This window comes from Melanotaenia boesemani, chromosome 5 (genome assembly GCF_017639745.1).
Source record: "Melanotaenia boesemani isolate fMelBoe1 chromosome 5, fMelBoe1.pri, whole genome shotgun sequence".
NCBI lineage: Eukaryota > Metazoa > Chordata > Actinopteri > Atheriniformes > Melanotaeniidae > Melanotaenia > Melanotaenia boesemani.
Window position 1 is genome coordinate 16414565 of NC_055686.1, and position 18957 is coordinate 16433521.

General features: G+C 38.5%; 2 protein-coding genes across 3 annotated transcripts in view; one reads left to right on the top strand and one right to left on the bottom strand.

The window, feature by feature from the left end:
* The window catches only part of pcxb (pyruvate carboxylase b), a 312844-nt gene that overhangs the window by 170781 nt on the left and 123106 nt on the right, over positions 1 to 18957 (top strand). The gene's annotated exons all lie outside the window — the stretch shown is intronic.
* The window catches only part of LOC121639938 (leucine-rich repeat and fibronectin type-III domain-containing protein 4), a 33277-nt gene continuing 29601 nt past the window's right edge, over positions 15282 to 18957 (bottom strand). Inside the window, exon 7 of the mRNA XM_041985526.1 lies at positions 15282 to 18583. Coding sequence (XP_041841460.1) covers positions 17263 to 18583 — 1321 coding nt within the window. The 3' untranslated portion in view covers positions 15282 to 17262. The remainder of the gene's footprint in view (positions 18584 to 18957) is intronic.

The window sequence follows — 18957 nt, forward strand, 5'->3', positions numbered from 1 at the left end:
TTTATCTGTAAAAACTAGAGACACAAAAGCAAAGGAAGGAGTTGGAAAGTAGGGTGATGGTGTAGCTGGAAGTATGAAATTTGATTATGGTGGCGAGTAATGTGATTTCTCAGGAGACAAACCTTCTGTCATGGTCCCCAAGGAGAGTGGGTCAACTTTTTGATTTAAAGATTCACAGCATGCCTCTGGTAAAGAGTTTATTTGAATCACATAAAGAGGAGGAAACGCTTCTGATTTGTAGATAATGTACTGTAGAATGAACCATTCCTGCCATTGGCTGCTACCTGCTGCAGCAAGTACAATCGAAAAGCAAAGAGAGCAATTAAAGGCTTGGATTAAGAATAGACAGCAGAGCAGCCAATTTTGCAGCACGTGTAGAAACAAAAGATAAACAGAAGGAACATGTGGGGAGAACATGTCAGTGATCTTCTCTGGCATGTTGACTTGAAGCAAGAGTTGACTGAGGCATTAATGGCTCACAAGGATCTAGTTTATTTTCTGACACCAATAACTTCATATATATAGAGCTTCAGTCTGCATATACATCATTTAAATCATTTATTTGTGGCTGAAACCTCTAAGCTTAATGAAATTAACTAGTCTGATGTACAAAGTTAACTTTAATCAGGACCTATTTGTTAGCATTGTTTCATACAGGCTGAATGTAGCAAAGCTGGTAAACATGTCAGCTTACAGGATGTTGCACTGAATTCTGTTACAACTTCTATTTGGTCAAATTGGCTGCCCACAAATATAGTAGTAGTATATTTGTGGGCAGTAGTAGTCGGAGCTCTTCTTTCTCTTTAACTGTAATAAGAACGAGCTGCCTGAGATGGCTGTATTTTATTTAATAGGTAGTCCCTTGAGAAAAACTTACCTGAAGAGTGTAAATATTGCACAGAAGTGCTCCAGCAGGTGCTGCTTCTGCATAGTCTGTGTGTGTATAGTATTGATTGAAGGGATTGATGTAATATATGTTTGGGCTGTTTGCTAAAGATAGTAAAAAAAAAAAAAGGCTAAATAGAGTTGCTGCATGTGCTCTACAGTTAAAGATGCGCTCACTATTTTAGATCATACAAAAGGACTAAATGAACAAGTACTTAAGCAGTTTAAAAGGATAATTGAAGTTTGCACTCAGTCTTTAGTGTCTCTGCTGGAAGCTCAGATAGTGTTTTAACATCATAAATGGGCGTGAATGTTTATGTGATGATCAGACTTGTTAGCTGTTTTCACATTTGTTTGTGCAGAGGAAGTTATTCCAGCAATGGATTGACCTAAAATGTGCAGTGCTTATCACAGAGTTTGACCATTTTAAATGTGGTCCTAGTGTGAGATTGTTTTATCACCCCGCCCCACATCCCTTTGCCCTACCTCCCTATTATTTATTTATTTATTCATTTTTTCTCTTTTCTTTTTTAACTTGTCCAGCACGGTAGCAGCAGAATGATGGTCTGGCTGCTGTGTTGTGCCAAACAAATTTGCTTTGCCAAGAGGAGCTTTGTGGGTATAAGGCTCCTCTTGATAATCAAATTTTATTTCTTTTATTTAAATTTGTAGTTTTATCTTATTTATTTGGAATTATGGAATTTATGTAATCTTGCTGGACCTGACCGGAGGGGCCAACAAAAAAAGGAAAACAAAAAGAAGGAAGAGGAAAGAAAGATACAGTAGATTGAAGCAACAACCCTTCAATCCAACCTAACACCAGACAACCAACCGTTACACCTGTACAGAAACACAACAGATGCCACTCAGTTTCAATGAAATATGCGTTTTGGGTGCTCAGTAACATTACGTTTCGTCGTTTTCAAATTCAGACTTTAAGGCCATTTTCGTACATAATAGTTCGAATCTGTTCAGTGGGGGAAACAGTTAGCTGTTCGCACTGCACGTAGTCCAACAAACCAAACTTTTTCAAACATATTCCCTCCTCGTCCGAGGCGCTCCTGTATCAGGAATTACTCTTCGTTAATGCAGGTCAACTCCTATTTTTGCCACTTGCGTTGTATACTTCCTATATTCAGTTTACTCGAAGTGAACTGAGAGCTACGTTTTTAGGTGGATCAGAGTTTGTTTCTATTAAGCACACCAGAATTTGTTTTGCACATCCACACCATTCAACCAGACTGTCCAAGCAAAGTAACTATAGTTCGATGAAGGAGGGCAGTGTTGAATTCACACTGAATCTCAAATTTCTGTAAGAAAACACAACAAGCAGAAAAAGTATAGAAATTATTAAAGCAAAGTTCTAGGGGACATATCAGGGGGAGCGTTGCAAGAACACTAGTCTATCACTAGAGCTGAGGATATTAGCAAGTTCTTATTTAATATCCTGGACTTTAAAAAGAAAGAGTAAAACATTAACAAAAACAACTCATTACCTACTAATAACTGCAAAATATTGTATTTAGTTAGTTTAAGAACTGTCCTCACTGCGTTTGTATTGCATTTTCAAGAGGAAGTCTCACCTGAAATAACATTAAGGTTACATAGATGGTGTATTACACTCTACTTTGCAAGCAACCCACTATTACACCTCTAACATTTAGAGGTTTACTAGCCCTGTGTCGTGTATGTGATGTTAATAAATTTTCAGTCACATTAACCTCAGGTGCAGCCAGAGCAAATCAAATTGCTTTAAAGAAATTGACACAGAGGGGAAAGTAAATGTTAACATTGCATTAATTTTCTGTAACTTAGTATGACCAATACACATGTTTGTGTTGATGTGCAAATTTTAATGTACAGTCATGAATTGTTGGAGTCAGCAGTGATGTGCATATAAATGGAGACTCATGCACATGGGATTACAATTTGAGGGAAAGTGAGAGTTTTTAATTAAAGGTCAGTACACACACTGATGAATTGTGTGAACGATTGTTCTAATAGTCACTTGCATACTTAGAGGGTTTAAGTGTGTAATTATCTATGGAAAACACAGATTAATTCAACCTGCCTGCATGACAAATAACGCACTGAAACGCATCTTCCTATGGAGCAGGTAAAATAAAGGTATGGATTAAAATGCATCAGTAAAACAAAAAGTGTTGATAATTGTCTTTCGCAAAGCACCCTCCTGATAATAAAAGGAGCTTATCATTTGTGATAACTGTGGCAGAACATTACATTTTAGATGTTTATTAGTTTTAACTAGGATTTTTTTTTTCAGAAAATGGAAGCTTTAAATGTACTTTTCCCTGGAATCAAACCTAAATCTGTAAGCTCGCACCTGCAGATCCCTCTATAAAGACCTCTTCATTGCAGCAGAATTGCCATCAAATGGTTTGAGCAGTTGAAGCCATGAAATGTGCCTCGCTGTCTTCCTCCTGGTGGCCTCTGTTCTTTTCTCAGACATTTTCTAGTCTAATTGGACGGGAATAATGGAACACAGAACTCGATTTTCCTCAACCAGCTGGACGCCTGATTATTCAGGCACAGAGAATGAAATGCTTTCCAAATAGTTCATCTTGAGGGCGGCATTAAATGCAGCAGTAGTTTGTTTGCAAATTAAATGTGAGGAGCACACCTGTGAATGCATCTGGTTTTAAAAATGCGTCAGCGTGCTGGGGGGGCTAATCTGATTCATCAGAAATGCCAGTTTTGCTCATTAAAAGCAGAACACCTTATTCATCCAAATGCTGGAATTGAGGCCTCTTTATGCACCATAAATGCCATCATGAATTCAGATAGCTGTGTTTGCTTGTTTTCATTGCAGCATTGGGTGTGTAGTTTTATTGTTACTATTATTATTATTTTCCCATACTGAGCTGGAGGTGTACCTGCTCGAACCTCTCTGTAATGTCAAATTTTGTTGGGGTAAAATTGCCTCTTTTGCTTGTAAAAGCAAAATGTTGTGATTTTCTAACTGTTCTTATCAATAAATTTGTTAATCTATTGGACCCCTCATTGCACATATACTTTTTTGCAGCTCCTGTCATTTTATTCTAGGGCAGTTTAGCCTGCAGTTTTGTGTCTTATAAGAAAAGAAAAGGGCAAGTTGAGGTACATTGTGGTAACTGTTGAGCCAAAGTAACATGTAATGCTTCTAGCGTCTGTAAATCAGCCTAGCCTCTAACAGTCTTCCAATAGAGACATTTACAGATGACCTTGTTGAGGTCCTGCAGAGCCATGAGGCTGGCAGAGGTGATGTGTTTACAACTTAGATAAACTCTTTCATGGTGACGTTTCATCACAGTCAACACTTGTAGTAGATCGATTTGGGAAGAAGGAACGATTGAGTTACAGTCCAGTGCCTTTGTGGTAGCCACTTTCAGACAGCTTTATTCACAGCAAAATCAAAGACAAAATGTTACAAAGAAATGCATGAGTGTGAAATACTTGACTTGGTATCTCACCATAGAGCTCATGACCATAGAGTTTTAAAAGGAGGTTTTCTCCTGTGGTTACAGAAGATGTCATCCAATTTCTTGGCAGTTTTCTCATTAGATGTTCTTATTTGGTTTAATTTCTGTATTTTAATGTTAAGTGGAGAATTTGGCTCTATGTGAGTGCTGCAGGGAAGGTAAGAGCATGAAGGTATTTACTCATTTTTTTTCTTCCCGTAAAATTAAACCCTATCAGTTTTATGTATTCTGCAGTTTATTAAACAGCTGTCATGGTTTCCTGTTTTTTTGCAGTGCAAATGGGTTTATCCAAAAACATCCTTCCCACAGAGGAACAAAAATAACGTTTTCTTCTCAGACCCTGCGGAGAAATGTTATAATCAAGCAAATTTGATTCTTTAGTTCAGAGTTTTCATGGGGTTATTGTTTTTTTTATTCTTAGTTAAAAGAAAAGATTTTGCATATAAGAAACCCTGAAAGTCCCAATTAATCAGCAGAAAAGGGCAAAAAGTTAAATTACTTTGCCCTTGGTCAAAAAGTCATTTGACATCCTCATCTTTTAAAGAAGAACATCCTTTAAACCAGAGACCTGAAACTCTGATCCTTAAGGGCCACTGTCCTCCCTGCTTCAACACAACTGGCTCAAATGAATGTGTCATTGTGCAGAAATCAACAAGCTGTTGCACCCATTTAATCTGCATCAGGTGTGTTGGAGCAGGGAAGCATCTAATACATGCAGGACATTCGTCCTCGAGGACTGGGTTTCTGACATTTTTCCACAAAGACTGCCAAGCTGAAATTGTCATAATGTAATGGATAATTGTACACATTGTGCTGTCACCGGATTTGGTAATGGTTGAAATTCTGTCCATCAGGTAACAGGGATCTCTTTGTACTTTTAGGTGTTCGAAACATTGTTTTAGAAATTGATGGGCAATTTCCAAACTTTGATATATTCATTTTGGAACCAAGTGTTCCACCCGTACAACATCGTGATTGGGTTTGACATGTGATGTTTAAAATTTCAACAAATCGGTTTAGGCGTTTCCCCTCAGATGAACTAATAGAAACCGTAAAATGCTCACCATCTTACTCGTCAAGAATAACCAGACTGCACCAAAAAAAAAAACAAAAAAAAAAACACTCTGTGCTGAAACTGTTGGGGCACATGAAAAGCCCAACAATTGGAGCAATGACAATGTCCAAACAATCCCAAAAGGAATTTTTTCTGGAAAACAAGCCAGTGGTTTCAGCTACTTGGAAGACATTTGCACAAACAAACCCTCTCAGTAATCAGGGGGAAAATGGAAAATGCATTGAATGAGAAAGCTGAAGAAATTGTGGCAGACTAGGAGAAAGCAAATGGCATGACAAAAAGTATGAGTGGAAAATAGTGGTATGCAGGGGAAAGAGTGCTGTTAATAAGGCCTGCAAATGACAAAGTGCCACAACAGAGGGATGAAGAAAGAGAAACTACTCTGGCAGAGCACCTCTGTTTGGGCTGTTTTAATGACTGATCAAGAACAAAAGTCTTTCTAATTCTAATGAGTTTAATTATGGCTTGCCCTTAGTCAGGTGCTGGGATCAGCTAATGTCTGTTTTCATTAACTGTCCATTAAAAGCGAGTCAGACGCTTCTCCCACTTCTTCTCTCAACAAACATTAAAGTTGAATACATTTTTGGCATGTTCAGCAGTTTGATGATGAAATTTTGATGGTTTTAGGATGTACCAATCCTAATGTTTCTCTGAGGAAATGGGCACTTTGTAATTCATTTTGTAATGATGCAATTTATTAACTCGAAGCAAAGAAAGGGGGGAAAAAGAGATGCATAAATGATCAATAGTAAAGAAAGAGAAGAGTAAGATAATGTACTTTTTATGGATAAATTTAACTTAGATTTTTTGGTGGAATAAAGTAAGAGATGATAATCAGCTTAATGCTAAGTGCTACATGGAAAATAAATACCTTTAAATCAGGATAACATGATACCTCATTATTACTATAACACATATCAGGACTTTAGTGTTATAGCTGCAGTATTATTGACCTAAATTCTAGCTTTACATTGGGAGAATGGAAACTGTTACGGGGTCACTTTCTTTTTTCCTGTATTGGCCCAAAATTTGATGTGCCAAGCAAATTATTTGAAGTTAGACTGAAGAACACAATCAAATCACAAGTGAGGTCTGAAGTCTCAGAGGGAGGAAAAATTTCCTTTGTGTTCATTCTTTTTGGGTTCTTAAAGAAAACCAAGTCCGGTCAGGACTTCCTAGACTAAACTCTCCCAACATGGAGGAAGATTAATGGTCGAGCTGTAGTAATTAAAGGCCTTGCAGCTTTGGTGTAATTTATTTATTTTTTCTAAAAGTTAAACTTTTGTTGTGAATATATGGAGAAAAAGGGCTGTACAATTAAACTTTCACTTATTAACATTTATTTGTTTTTTCCTGTTTTTTTTATTCGGTTTTACCCATCATTTTCCATCTATTTTTTTAGTTTTTTGTTGTAATTTTTCTATTATTTGCTGATTTTTGACGTTAGTTCTGGTGCTCTATCTCAGAATAAAGCTACTTGTTGAATGCTCACTCGGTGTAGGCGTCCAGGGGAGTGGGTGATTGAGTTTGGTTGATCTGTGTGGCCAATGGGCTCTCATGTTCCCATATCACACCTCTTCATTTGTGTTTGCTGTATTTGCCTTTTTTGATCATTCATCTGTTTGTACCCAGTTCTCTGTGGATTGAAGGTTTTATTAAAAAGAACTTAATGTTGAAATCGAGCAGAAGCAAACTGAAGAGGGTGACGGGGTTAGCAGCTCTGCAGGTATGAAATGGTTTTAACAAAGTTATAAAGTGAGCAGTGTGGAACTAACTGCAGTCTTTTGTGTACTGACACATCCTGTAGGTGTTAAATAACCCCGTTTGTTACAGATGGGAATTACACAATTAGCTGAAGAATGACGTGGGGGTTAGAACTTGTTAATAAAAAGGTTTTGCTTCATTGAAAAATGGCACCCAATTGGAGGTTGAATTATTTTTGGTTTATTCAGTAGCGTATTTGCTAAAAATAATGTGCAGTGTTTAAAGGTTTAGCTTCCTTAAATGCTATCCATTTAAATCCTGAGCTCCAGGAGAAGCTTTGCGTAAATATCCACCAGCTGTCATGTGGTCCCATTAAAAATAAGACTAACGAGAAGTCTTCATAGTGGTTTGCAGGAGCTCACTCATCATGTGGCTGAACAGAAGCCGTTTCTCCACAGATTAGAGAGAGCTGTGACATCTGTTTGACACTAACTGGATAAATCCTTTTATTATTCATATCTCACTCAAGCAATTTCACACAAAAGGAGACTGATTAAACTCCACCTTATACTGAACTTACCAAAGAATTTACAGACCAATCAGTTATGATTCATATGAGTTAGTGACCTAAAAGCTGGGTGCTTCATCACATAACCATGTAGTCTGTGCACTATAGCAAAGAATGCACAACATCACTGCAAAATGACTTCATGATTCATTATTTTTGCTCCGTGACTTGAGCTGAGTCATCATTGATGAATTTTAGCTGGAGGCTGGTGCCATTTTCTCAAACTTGAAAACCTCTGAAATAAAAATGTTTAATGTCTTTGCACTATGCTGAAGATACAATCAATAATTTTGGTGATTTTTTTTTAAATGGGTTGCTCTTTCAGTGGATTGGTGTGTTTGATGGGATGCTTCAGGTTTTGAAGTTGAAGAAAAACGGTGTCAAGCATTTGTTTTCTCCTTGTGGTGTTACGGCGTGAGTTCTCTTTCCTGTCATTTACAGAGACTTTGAAGCCAGTATTTGTAGTGTGTGTTTGCATAACAATAGCAGGAGATCTTCTCACTGTTACCATCATCTAAAAGTAAGACTGAGCATATTCCATTTTACCCAGCCTAGAACTTCAGTGTGATATGACGCTATTTGGAAAAGTGCTATGAGCAGTGCTGAGTGATGTGCCACATCCTGACATTTTTATATGCAGTTAAACTCTGAATTTTTCATGGCATTGATACATTTTCTGCATCATCTTTGCTCTGGTTTCTGACAAGCAGCGGTATATTGTTAAAGCTTCACTGTATCTCTTGTCTCAGTGCTGTGGATGTTTGACAGCTCTTTGATCCTAAACAACCACAAGCTAAGCTGTGGATTAAGATTCAAGAAATGACAAAATGCAGCCCACATAGCTGCAGAAATTGTAAATAAAACCTTTTCCTCGAAATGTGTGAATAACAGCCTTTTGTGTCATTCGACAAGACAATTTTTTTTAAAGGCTAACTCGCCAGTCTGTAGATTATTAGTGCCCAATCCACAGGTTGTATGTAGCTATTACATTCTTCCAGTCAAACACTACGACGGTGGAATTAAAACCTAAAAAGATAATTCAACAGCTTTTATTTAGCCTAATAAAGGCTGTATACCTGCTTTAGTTATTTCCATGTAACACTCAAGATGACCAGCCTGCACTTATATAGTTAATAAACTCAGTAAGTTCCTCTATAATCTTTTCTATAATTCTCTATAATCTATTATCTTTAAATTTTGGGGTTTTAATACTCCACATGTCTCCGTTTGTCTGTTGCAGCATGTAATGTTTTATTTTATTTTTTTTATTATTTCTCAGTTTGTCAGTTTTACTTTAGATATATATGTGTGTATATATATATATATATATATATATATATATATATATATACCCTTGTATCCCAGTACTGCTTGGTCTGCTTGAAAGCAGCTTTTAATCTGCCCCGGTCTTGCTCACACATGTGCATGCACTAAGATTTCCCACTGATCCGTCTCAGAAGAAACCCCAGATCATCTCAAGATGTGAAGCACTACAAGATTTTACTGCCTCCTTCTGATCATGAATCTAACGGGGAGCCTCTGGGGATGAGCCGGACGAGTAGGTGGTAGCATTGCCACATGGAGGACAAAAAGAGACAGGAGCGAAATGATGAAAAGAAGGCAGGAAGCTCTCATTTCTAGTTTTTGGAGGAAAAGTGAAGATGAAATGGGCAGTGGGTGGGGATTTTAAGGGAGGCAATGATGGTGCCAGTGGCCCTGTGGTGAAGATCTAGGAGAGATGGATGGAAGACGAATACTGAAATGCAGAAGAAAGGAAACATGACTGATGGAGAGGTGCAGGGGGTTAACAGTAGAGGCACTGAAAAGCAAAAATGGAGACTTTTGCAATCTTCTTTAAAATATGTAAGTGGAGTGATGTGTTCCCCTTGTTGCAACAAAAGATACAAGTTAAATGAGGAAAGTTAGGAAGGAAATTAGGTATTAGTTGCATTATCTGTCACAAAACAAGACTCCAGATGAACGCAAACGTAAGCAGGTATCTGCTGAATGTGTAAATGGGGGACAGTTTGCTAATGCATTTAATGCAACAGCACTATGTCAGTATTTTGTTTTCAACTTGTCATGTCAAAGTGGCCGAAAGTCACATGATTCAGATTTAGACGTAAGAAAGGTGTAAATAATTAAGGCTTCACCTGGTACAAATTAATGTTTAATAAAGCTTTGCTGCATTTATATTCCACTCTCATGGGTACAATTCATATTGCATCTGGGCTTCCACTGAGCTGTGTCAACGACAGATCGCATCATTGTGAAGCAGTTTAATGTCCCATTCCTCTTTAACAAAACACTCTTTACTGATTTTACCTGCACTCAGGACATTTTTTAGCTATTACTGGGCTGTTCAAACCAAATAGTTTCCTAAAGCCATGCAGGTAGTTATTGTGCCTAAGTCAAATAATCTTTAAAAGCAACAGCAACAAAAGAGTAAACATTTAGAAAAAAAAACAAATAAGTGTTTATTAATTATGCTTCATCACCATATTATAGTTTTAAAGATTTTCTGTGGGATCAGGTTGGTTTTTTAATATAATATGAAATAATTCTTTAACATTAAGTCTTGAGTGAAAGTGTATGGAGAAAATTAACTGAAAATGGATCTGCACAAGGATAGAGAGGAAAGATGACATTGTTGTGACACTTTTTAATCAAAAATGAGGCGAGATGAGTTTTAATATAAACATTTTACAGAGTAGGAGGTGCGGTAATGATTATATTGTAGCCAAATGTTGGAATGATGCTGAAAGAAAATATGACTCTTGAGTCAAAAAGTATTCTCACATTCTGGAGAACAGATTGAAAAGACTGAAGGACGACTAAAATGAACCGGCAAAACAAAAGATCCAAGCAGAGGAGTGCAGGAGAGCAGGGAGGTCAGGGACAAGTGGAGACGAGTAAATTTTGGTGAACAAAGAAATAAATCAGAAGTCAGTGAAGGTGAAGGAGAGCAAATTAGATGGAGGGCAGAATTAAAAGTGTGGAGACGGAGTGAGAGCACAGAGAAAGAGAGGAAACGATGCATGAAGGTAACGCCTTACAGGAGCCTTGGTCTTAGATCATTTAAGTACTTTTGTAGTTTGAATACTGATTCTCTATCTTTTGTTCTTCCTCATTGTTTCCTCTGCCATTTCTGTTTCTTCTGTCTCCACTTGCTCGTTCCTTTTGATGCAGCTCTTTGTAGCATGTCATAGGCAAATTTACTTTGTTGTAATTAAATGAAAAACAGCTAAAAGTCTGGATCTGTTTCAGGCCTGTGTTCTTGATATATTTCAATGAACTCTTAACTTCGGTGTACCCCTTTAATGCAGTCTGTCCTCTGGAGGTACCTGACAGCAATTCTGCTTTATTAAATGTATCTATGCAGCTCTGCACTGTTCTCCTCTCCCAATCTCTCCCCTTTTTGCTGCTTTTCTCTGTTTCTCGGTCTTCAGTCTTCTTATATGCCACACTTTAGCATTTTCTCATCTTCTGTCTCTTAAACGTCTAATCCATCTCCCGACTCTTCCCCTCAGTCAATGTCATTGCTGAGCTGAGCTGCTTGGAAGTTGTACAATTAAATACTGAGGCATCAAATGTAAGATTTGCACCATATTAATACGAATCAAAGGTGAATTTACCTTTTTTGCTCTTTCTTCAACTAATTTTATCCATGCAGGCAATAGCTTCTAAATAGTGCAGTGATTTCCTCTCCCAGTCCCTGGACATAATAGTAAGGTAATATTTATGTGTGTATTCTGTGGCCATTAACCTCCATCTCTTGACAATCTGTATCTATCATTTAGGCCTCATTTCCCAGCGCCTTGTTAACAATAATTGCAAACAGAAAAATTAATGAATAAATACTGCGCCGAAACGATTACTGTCTGTCTGCTTGTGAAATTTAAATGTTGAAGGCTCAGTGCAGCATTTTATTCCCCAATATGAAAGAACATTTAGATAAAAATATGCTGCTAAGTTTTTCTGCCATGCATATTGATGTGGTACAGCTTTATTCTACTTGTGAAAGTTCTGTTGTGTGTTAGTTTGTTGCAGAGCGAAAGGTCAGTTGTAAAACTTATCAACCCATTAAGACATCACACAGTGTGAATGTGCTTGCAAGCATTGTGTAGAGATGTATAAAGTTTTATCTCTTTGACCGTTGTGTTTGGTCGAATTAAAAATTGATTTTCTGTTTATTTTTATAAATTCAACTCACATTCTCTCTGCTGCCTCCATAGATGTGATGATTTCTGCTACCACATCATCTTTAAAGGGTTTAAACTCATGCCCAGTCATGTTTGTGACTGGGCCCATTAAAGAATGATTTAAGACTAATATTTGCTCTCAGTAAAGCCTCATATCTCATCAGAAATTGGATTGCATCCCCTGTGCAGTGGGTTAATTTAAGTTGAATGTGTTTTTTTTGTTGTTGTTGTTGTTTTTTTTTTTGTTACTATGACATGTTAAGCCAAAAGCATCAATTTTATGAATGACTAACGCGTAGGAAATATAAATCAATTTTTAAGATTTATTTATATACTGAATGTATGGCAATTTCTGTCTTTGTTTTCTTAAGGTCTAATTGTTTATTTGAGTTACAAAAAGCCCCCTTGAATGTTCTGTGACTCATGTATTTCCACTAAAGTCTAACATAAAGGATAATTAGGCAAACTGAGTCAATGAAAGTGTGAAATGTCTCCTCTCATTGGAGTGTTAGGCTTTTGGTTGGTTGCAGCAGCCTACACAGACAGTTAAACCATGAAGTGTGTTTCAGCTTTATTAAACCAAAATCGGTGGCATGCTTCTTTGCGGTTGCAGGTGTTTTTATTAGTTTTTCACATCATAACATCTGTAAAATAACTGATTAAACATTTAAATGTGATTGGATTCTTAAAGAACAGAAATATGTTGCTGAGTTTGAATGCCATCTCGTTGACTTGAAGTAGTTGTGGCCAGCAGCCAATTTGATGAAGATGTTTTTGTACAAAGAAAAATTTCAAAAGAAAGTCCAGGCAGTTTGGTCCAGTGTTTTTCTGCCCTTGCTGTTGACACAAGCACATTGTAGCAGGCGGGTTTCTTCTACAGATGCACTGTCCTGGCTGGAAATGCAAGGCAGGAGGAACCAGCAGCCACATGCAGGAGGCAGCACATGATGCAGAAATTAGGTTGTGTTAATCACTGTTTTCTTAACCACACTTCACGAGTAACAGGTGAGGCTCTTTGTGTTTAAATACTACATGTATTTGTACCTGTTTACAGCAAGGTAAAAGTCACCAGCACACACGCACATGCACAGTGGCTGCAAATGTTGGGCCTGTTTGCTTACGCATTTGTATATCATCTTACCTGCTGATTATCTGGAGATTGCAATGTGGTGTTGTGTTAAAAGTTTCTGCAAGAAGTCCAGTGTCAGTGCTGTGGATATTAGTGTTTTCACTTGACACTTCTCCAGAACGTCTGTAGACCATTTCCGGACTTTTATGTCTAGGTGGCTAAAGACGACCACATGCTCAAAATAAAAGATAAAGAGGAAAAGTTAAAGTACAAAAGTAGTTTTATTTATCTTATCCAAGTGATTTATAACACTTGTTGTCACTGCATCACCAACAAAGTATTTGATGATTTTGACTTATCCTCTCAAGTTCCAACTTGTCTTCAAAAGACTAATTTTGTTTCTGTAGTTTAAACACAGACAATGTTGGAACTTCAGTTTAATCCAAACCTTATTGTTGTAAAATGTGCTCTAATTTTTCAAGGAACTCAGAAATTTCCTAGACTTGAGCCTGTTCACCAGTTTTTGTTTTTTATTTATTTAGTCATTCATTTTTCACAGCGTTTGCACTGATGCCCTGAAAATATCAAGGGTTTGTAATTATAATTTGCTGTAATGATCTTAGGCTCTCTCTGCTGTTTGTAGACTACTTTCTACACTAGCTGAATTGGTTTCCAGCTCAGGAGCTGCTGTTGACTCAGGATCTACTTGGCACTTTGTGGGGAGATATATGACATCTTGATTCTAACTGTGAATATTGTGGTATGTTTAACTGTATTGAGACATGGCTTGTAAAGGTGCATGCATTCACTGATGACACCTGTATGCTGAAGGAAACATGCAGACGCTACAGCCACAAGGTTATCCTGCAGTGCAATTATGCTCATATTTGTGTTCAAAGGCAGTCCTGCATGTGGATGTGTTTTTCCATGTTACTCAGCATTTTTTTTAATTACTCAAATTGGGCCAGAGTGTTACCTCAGGCAAAAAAGAAAGGCAGAGGGAGGGTTGGTGCTCTGTACTGTGTTGTTCCTGCAAGTCACATACAGCGAATGTATGCAAGCAAACGTGCACACACTGACTTTTTCAGAGGTGACTGTAGCACATAGTTTTGCTTTTAATGGGACCACTTATGAGTTTCAAATCAAATTGCCATCTAACGTGATATCAGGAGACACACGCTCAGTCGCCCCTCCCCCCACAAGAGCTGCATTGAAAGCTTGACACAATGAATTCACCCTGTTCCCTGTCTCATCACATATTTGTTTATCTCTGTGGGTGTCAGCACCTTTTCCCTCTCTCCACTTCTTACATCTGTTCATTTCAAATATTTAACAATATCTGCAAAACATTTAATATAAAAATCACTAAAGAGGGGAGGCAGAGGAACCTCCATGATTAAAGAAAAAAAGCTTCCTTTCCCCGTTTCTTTTACAGATGCAAAGCTTGGTTTCACCTAGCACTCACTTCGGTTTTTGACCAGGATGCTTGTGATCTGTGAGAGAATAAACCAGTTTGGCGCTTGATGAGTTCAGTCACTTTTAGCTCATTGAGTTCGTTGTTGAAATATCCTTGTTTTAATTTCCAGCCATGACCCCAACAAGACGAAAACCTGGCTCACATGTGGTGGGATTAAATTTTCTTCCTAGCTTTGAAAAGCGTCAGGAACCCCCTACAGTAGCTTGATGTCATGAGTCTGTGCTACCCTTCAGCTGTTCCCATCATCATCTAAACAAAGTCAGTGAATTGTCTCTTTTAAATACATTTATTAGCTAGCATTGAATAGATCTGCTAACATCCTGAAACTAATAGATATTATCGGTATTAACACTGAAATGTAGCCATTAGCCTGACAGCTTTTAGTCCATATTGTGTTCATTACTTCAGCTTTCCTTCATCTCATGTAATCAGTTCTGTTGTTTGAAATTGTGTTTACTGGAAGCCTTTTTTTCCCCTCTGCATGTGTTTTTCTTTTCCTGAATCCATTTATCCCTATCTGTCCATCTGTTGTCTTTTATCCGTGGTTGTCCTGTAATTAATATTTTTTTCCTGTTTTTTCAAGAAGTTACATCACAGTTATCTCTTAACAAACCTCTGTGTCTGACAAGTAAACAACTTTTCATGTTATAATTTTGCACCTAATGAAGCTCCTGTGACTCACAAGTTCACCCTAAGCTCTGAACATTTTCATCAAGACTGAATCATGTTCAGATTACGCTCCAATTTCAACCAAAAATTATCTGCGTCTTTTATTGAAATGTACGACCTATTTGCAAAACCTGTCAAAAAAAACATAAATTGTGTAAATTTTCAAACACAAACATGCCCCACACCTTTCTCTAATGATAATCACACTGTTCCATACATGTAATTTTTATTAATAGCAAGTTTAGAGAACAATTTTGACTTTGGCAAAATGAAATAAAAACAGAAAGGAAACAACATTACTGGGTAAAAGTCGTCATTATAAATGCAGTTAGCTGTTTCGTAGGCATCCATTTGTGACTGTTTTGGGATGTGCTGTGTGCTTACTCAGGGTCTTTTGAGCCTTATTTTTCTGCCAAGTGATAGTTGGCATTTTTAGCTCCAATCATAATTTTTATCCAAAACTTAAATCACACACACATATTTTGCATTTGCTCCTCACAACACCTCCTGGAAAACTCAGATAAACAGAAACACATGGTGCAACAAGTAACATTTTATATATATATATATATATATATTCTATATATATATGTACTTTTCAAGTTTTCTCTTTGCTTTTTTTTCCTCTTAGATAAGTCTCTGTAGTCCATTAGTCTTCAAATGATACGTTTATGGTGACGTCCATTGTGATTGTGTAAGTTTGTTCCTTCCTCCTCTCTGAAAACATTCAGTTTGGATAGAACTTGAATCCATGTGGCACAAAGGAATCTAAAATCACACAAAATGAATTCAAAATTTGATTGACTCTACCAGTTTCTGCTTTCTAGCCATGCTACATTACCTGAAATTATCAGTTTATACCGGCTGTGATGCAACAACCTTTAAACATGTCACTTGTAGTCTAATTTGGATGTCCTGCCTCTCATCTCTAATGATCAGATAATTCTTTTTATGGCATATTCAGAAAACACTGGGTTTTTTATGCATTAACGGAGTCTGACTGGATTGCCACTCAAACATTCGTATACGTGTGCATAGAATACACACGCACACACATTTAGTCCCTTTTACATCAATGCATGCGCTCTTATGCACCCATTAGCATTATTCGTTGGTCTGGTCCATTATCTGACATGCAGTATGAGCTTGTCTTTCAGAAATGCATGGCTCACATGTTCCATCATGCCCCCATCTCCTCTGTTTAGTAATCCGTATCGACTTGATTGTAATCCCAATACTTTTCATAATGTCTGGGTTTCACTCTTATTTTTTTTTCTTTTACACCCAGCCTGTATTGATTGATCATGTCCAATACACCATAGTCTGTATTTATATAATCCGCAGCCACAGCCAGCCAAAATCCTTGTCCAGACATAGAGGACACATAAGTCACATTCATTTAATTTCAGAAAGTTTCGAAATGGCTGTCAGAGTTGGAATCAAAAGCCTGAATAGCAAAGCAGGGTTAAGTCATCCATTTTTCCCTGTTGTAGTTTTGTGATAGAAGTGCTTCTCCAGTATTACCAGCATTGTTATCGTTTTTGATCCAGTGAAGGTGTGGGGCGGTCTGGACTCTGGAGGACTGCAGTGTTAGCAAAAGTGTAGCTCAGTTAGTGTAAAGGCTTTACTGGAATCCAAGCTGAGCTTATGCCATCTCACTCTTCTTTATAACCTTTGTTCCACTGATGTTTTCCTTTTGATTTCATCTCTCCATTTGTACCTACTTACACTTATAATATCTTATAATTTCATAAAAAAGAATATATATATATATATATATCCAGTATGCCAGGATTCATTAAAAAAGCTCAGCTTGACGATTTGAGAAACTATTTTTAGCCCATCTTTCATCATTTCTACCCCAGTCTTTCCACTCTTCAGGTCAGAACTTGGAAACCTTCATTTATACTTCTAGTTTTTTTTATTTTCTGGCCTTCTTACAGGCCAAATAAAGGCTCTTCAGATTTACTCCTCCCTCCCTCTAAATTCACTTGGCCTGGTCTTATATAAAATCACATCCTCCGTCCTTTAACTGCTCCCTTAATTTAGCCTCTAATCACTTTCCCTAATCAACTTCCTATTCAAAGTGTCCTCTGAAAACTTTTTTCTAACTTCATTGTGTTCTTTTTCATGACTACACAACACTCTCCTCCAAATCTTCAGCACCATTCCCGCCCTTACCTTTCTCTCTACTCCTTTCTTTCCCAGTTGTTATCCTAGTGTTTGAGTTTGAGTTGGTAGTGTTGTAAGCGTGGATGTACCCCCGTTGGTAATCATGAACCCCAAAGCCCCCACCACTTTCACCCTCATCACTGGTTGTTGATGAGGTTGTGCTTGTCGTCGATGCGCATTGTACCAGCATCCCATGAAGCGACTGACTCCGTCTCGTCCAGATCACGCTCAGCCGCTTGGCATAACTTACAGCACCATAGTGCCTGGCAACAGTTGCTGCAGCATCAGTTGCTAGGGCAACAGAGGAACCCATATCCAGTGAGTGCCGCCGTTTGCCAACAGTCCCACGGGCAGGGCTTAGAGGGGAAACAGGGCTCTGATAAGCCTGTGAGGAGTTCCATTTGTCCCTGCTTCTGGGTGTGATTCTCCAGTCCAACAGCTCTGAGTCTCTCAAGGGGGCAGCCAGAGAGAAACTGGCTCGATTTGTCAGTTCTCGCTCCAGACGGGGATTTGGGCGATCCCTGGAACGTGACTGTCGGGGCAGGGTAGATGGAGGAGAAGGGGAGTAATAAAGGGGAGTTCTGTCACTCTCGAGGTTGTGTGGTAATGCCCTGTCCTGCTTCCGCTGCCTCACAACCAGTGCCATCTCATTTTCAGCTCCTGTTGTTGTGGAAACCACCCCACCAGCTGAAAGAAACTGCTCCAGGTTGACTTTAGGCTTTGGCCTGGGTTTTGGGGGCAGTTTTGGAGGCTTAGAGGAAGCAGGATCGCCTTCATCTTTTTCCTTCTCCTTGTCCTTCTCCTTTCCCCTCTCCCCTCCCCTCTTGGAGGGCAAACCATTGGGCAGGACCACCATCATCACATCTCCAGAGCCATTTGATTGGTAGCAGCCGCTGCCATTTCCCCCTTTGTCTCCTCCTCCTCCTCCTACTCCACCCTGACAGCAGGCACCACTTCCTGCCTCGCTGTTGCCATTATGACAAATCATGTGGTCGCCATGATTGCAAACACGGTGGCGAACCATGAGTGCCACAGTAAACACAAGTAGAGTCACCACAACAACACCGCCAACCAGTATAGTGAGCGTTCCACCCAGAAAGTGGGCTTGGAGAGAGCGGCATGCTGGGTAAACGTCCTTGGTGGAGAATGAAGCGCAGCCCAGAACTTTTGTTGCTGCCAGTGACGTGATTGAGTCATCAAAAATGGCCAATACGCACAAGTTGTAGTCCACACCAGAAACCAAGTTCTTCAACAGGAAACGGTCGCTGGTAGATGGCAGGATTCTAAAAGGGATCAAGGAGAAAAAGTTTAGCTTATTTGAGTGAGCAAGAATATTGTGCATAGAAACATAGAAACTAAATTACCAAACATATGTAGTAACTTGAAGAATGAGCTGAATTTCCAGGCTATTCTTATAGTGTAATGAAGAGGAGGAAAAAAGGGCTGAATAGTGGTGTAGCAGAGGAAATGGATAGTGAATGGATGGTAAAAACAGCACGGGGTGGCTACTGCAGTAGGGGGAGAGAAGGGAAAATGAGTCTATTGATGGGGATCACGGCATGAAAAAAAGGGACATGAAAAGAGAACTCTGTCTGCTCATTTTGAGAGCAGTCGGCATCTATACATGCTCGTGATCGTACTGAAATTCCAGCAGGAA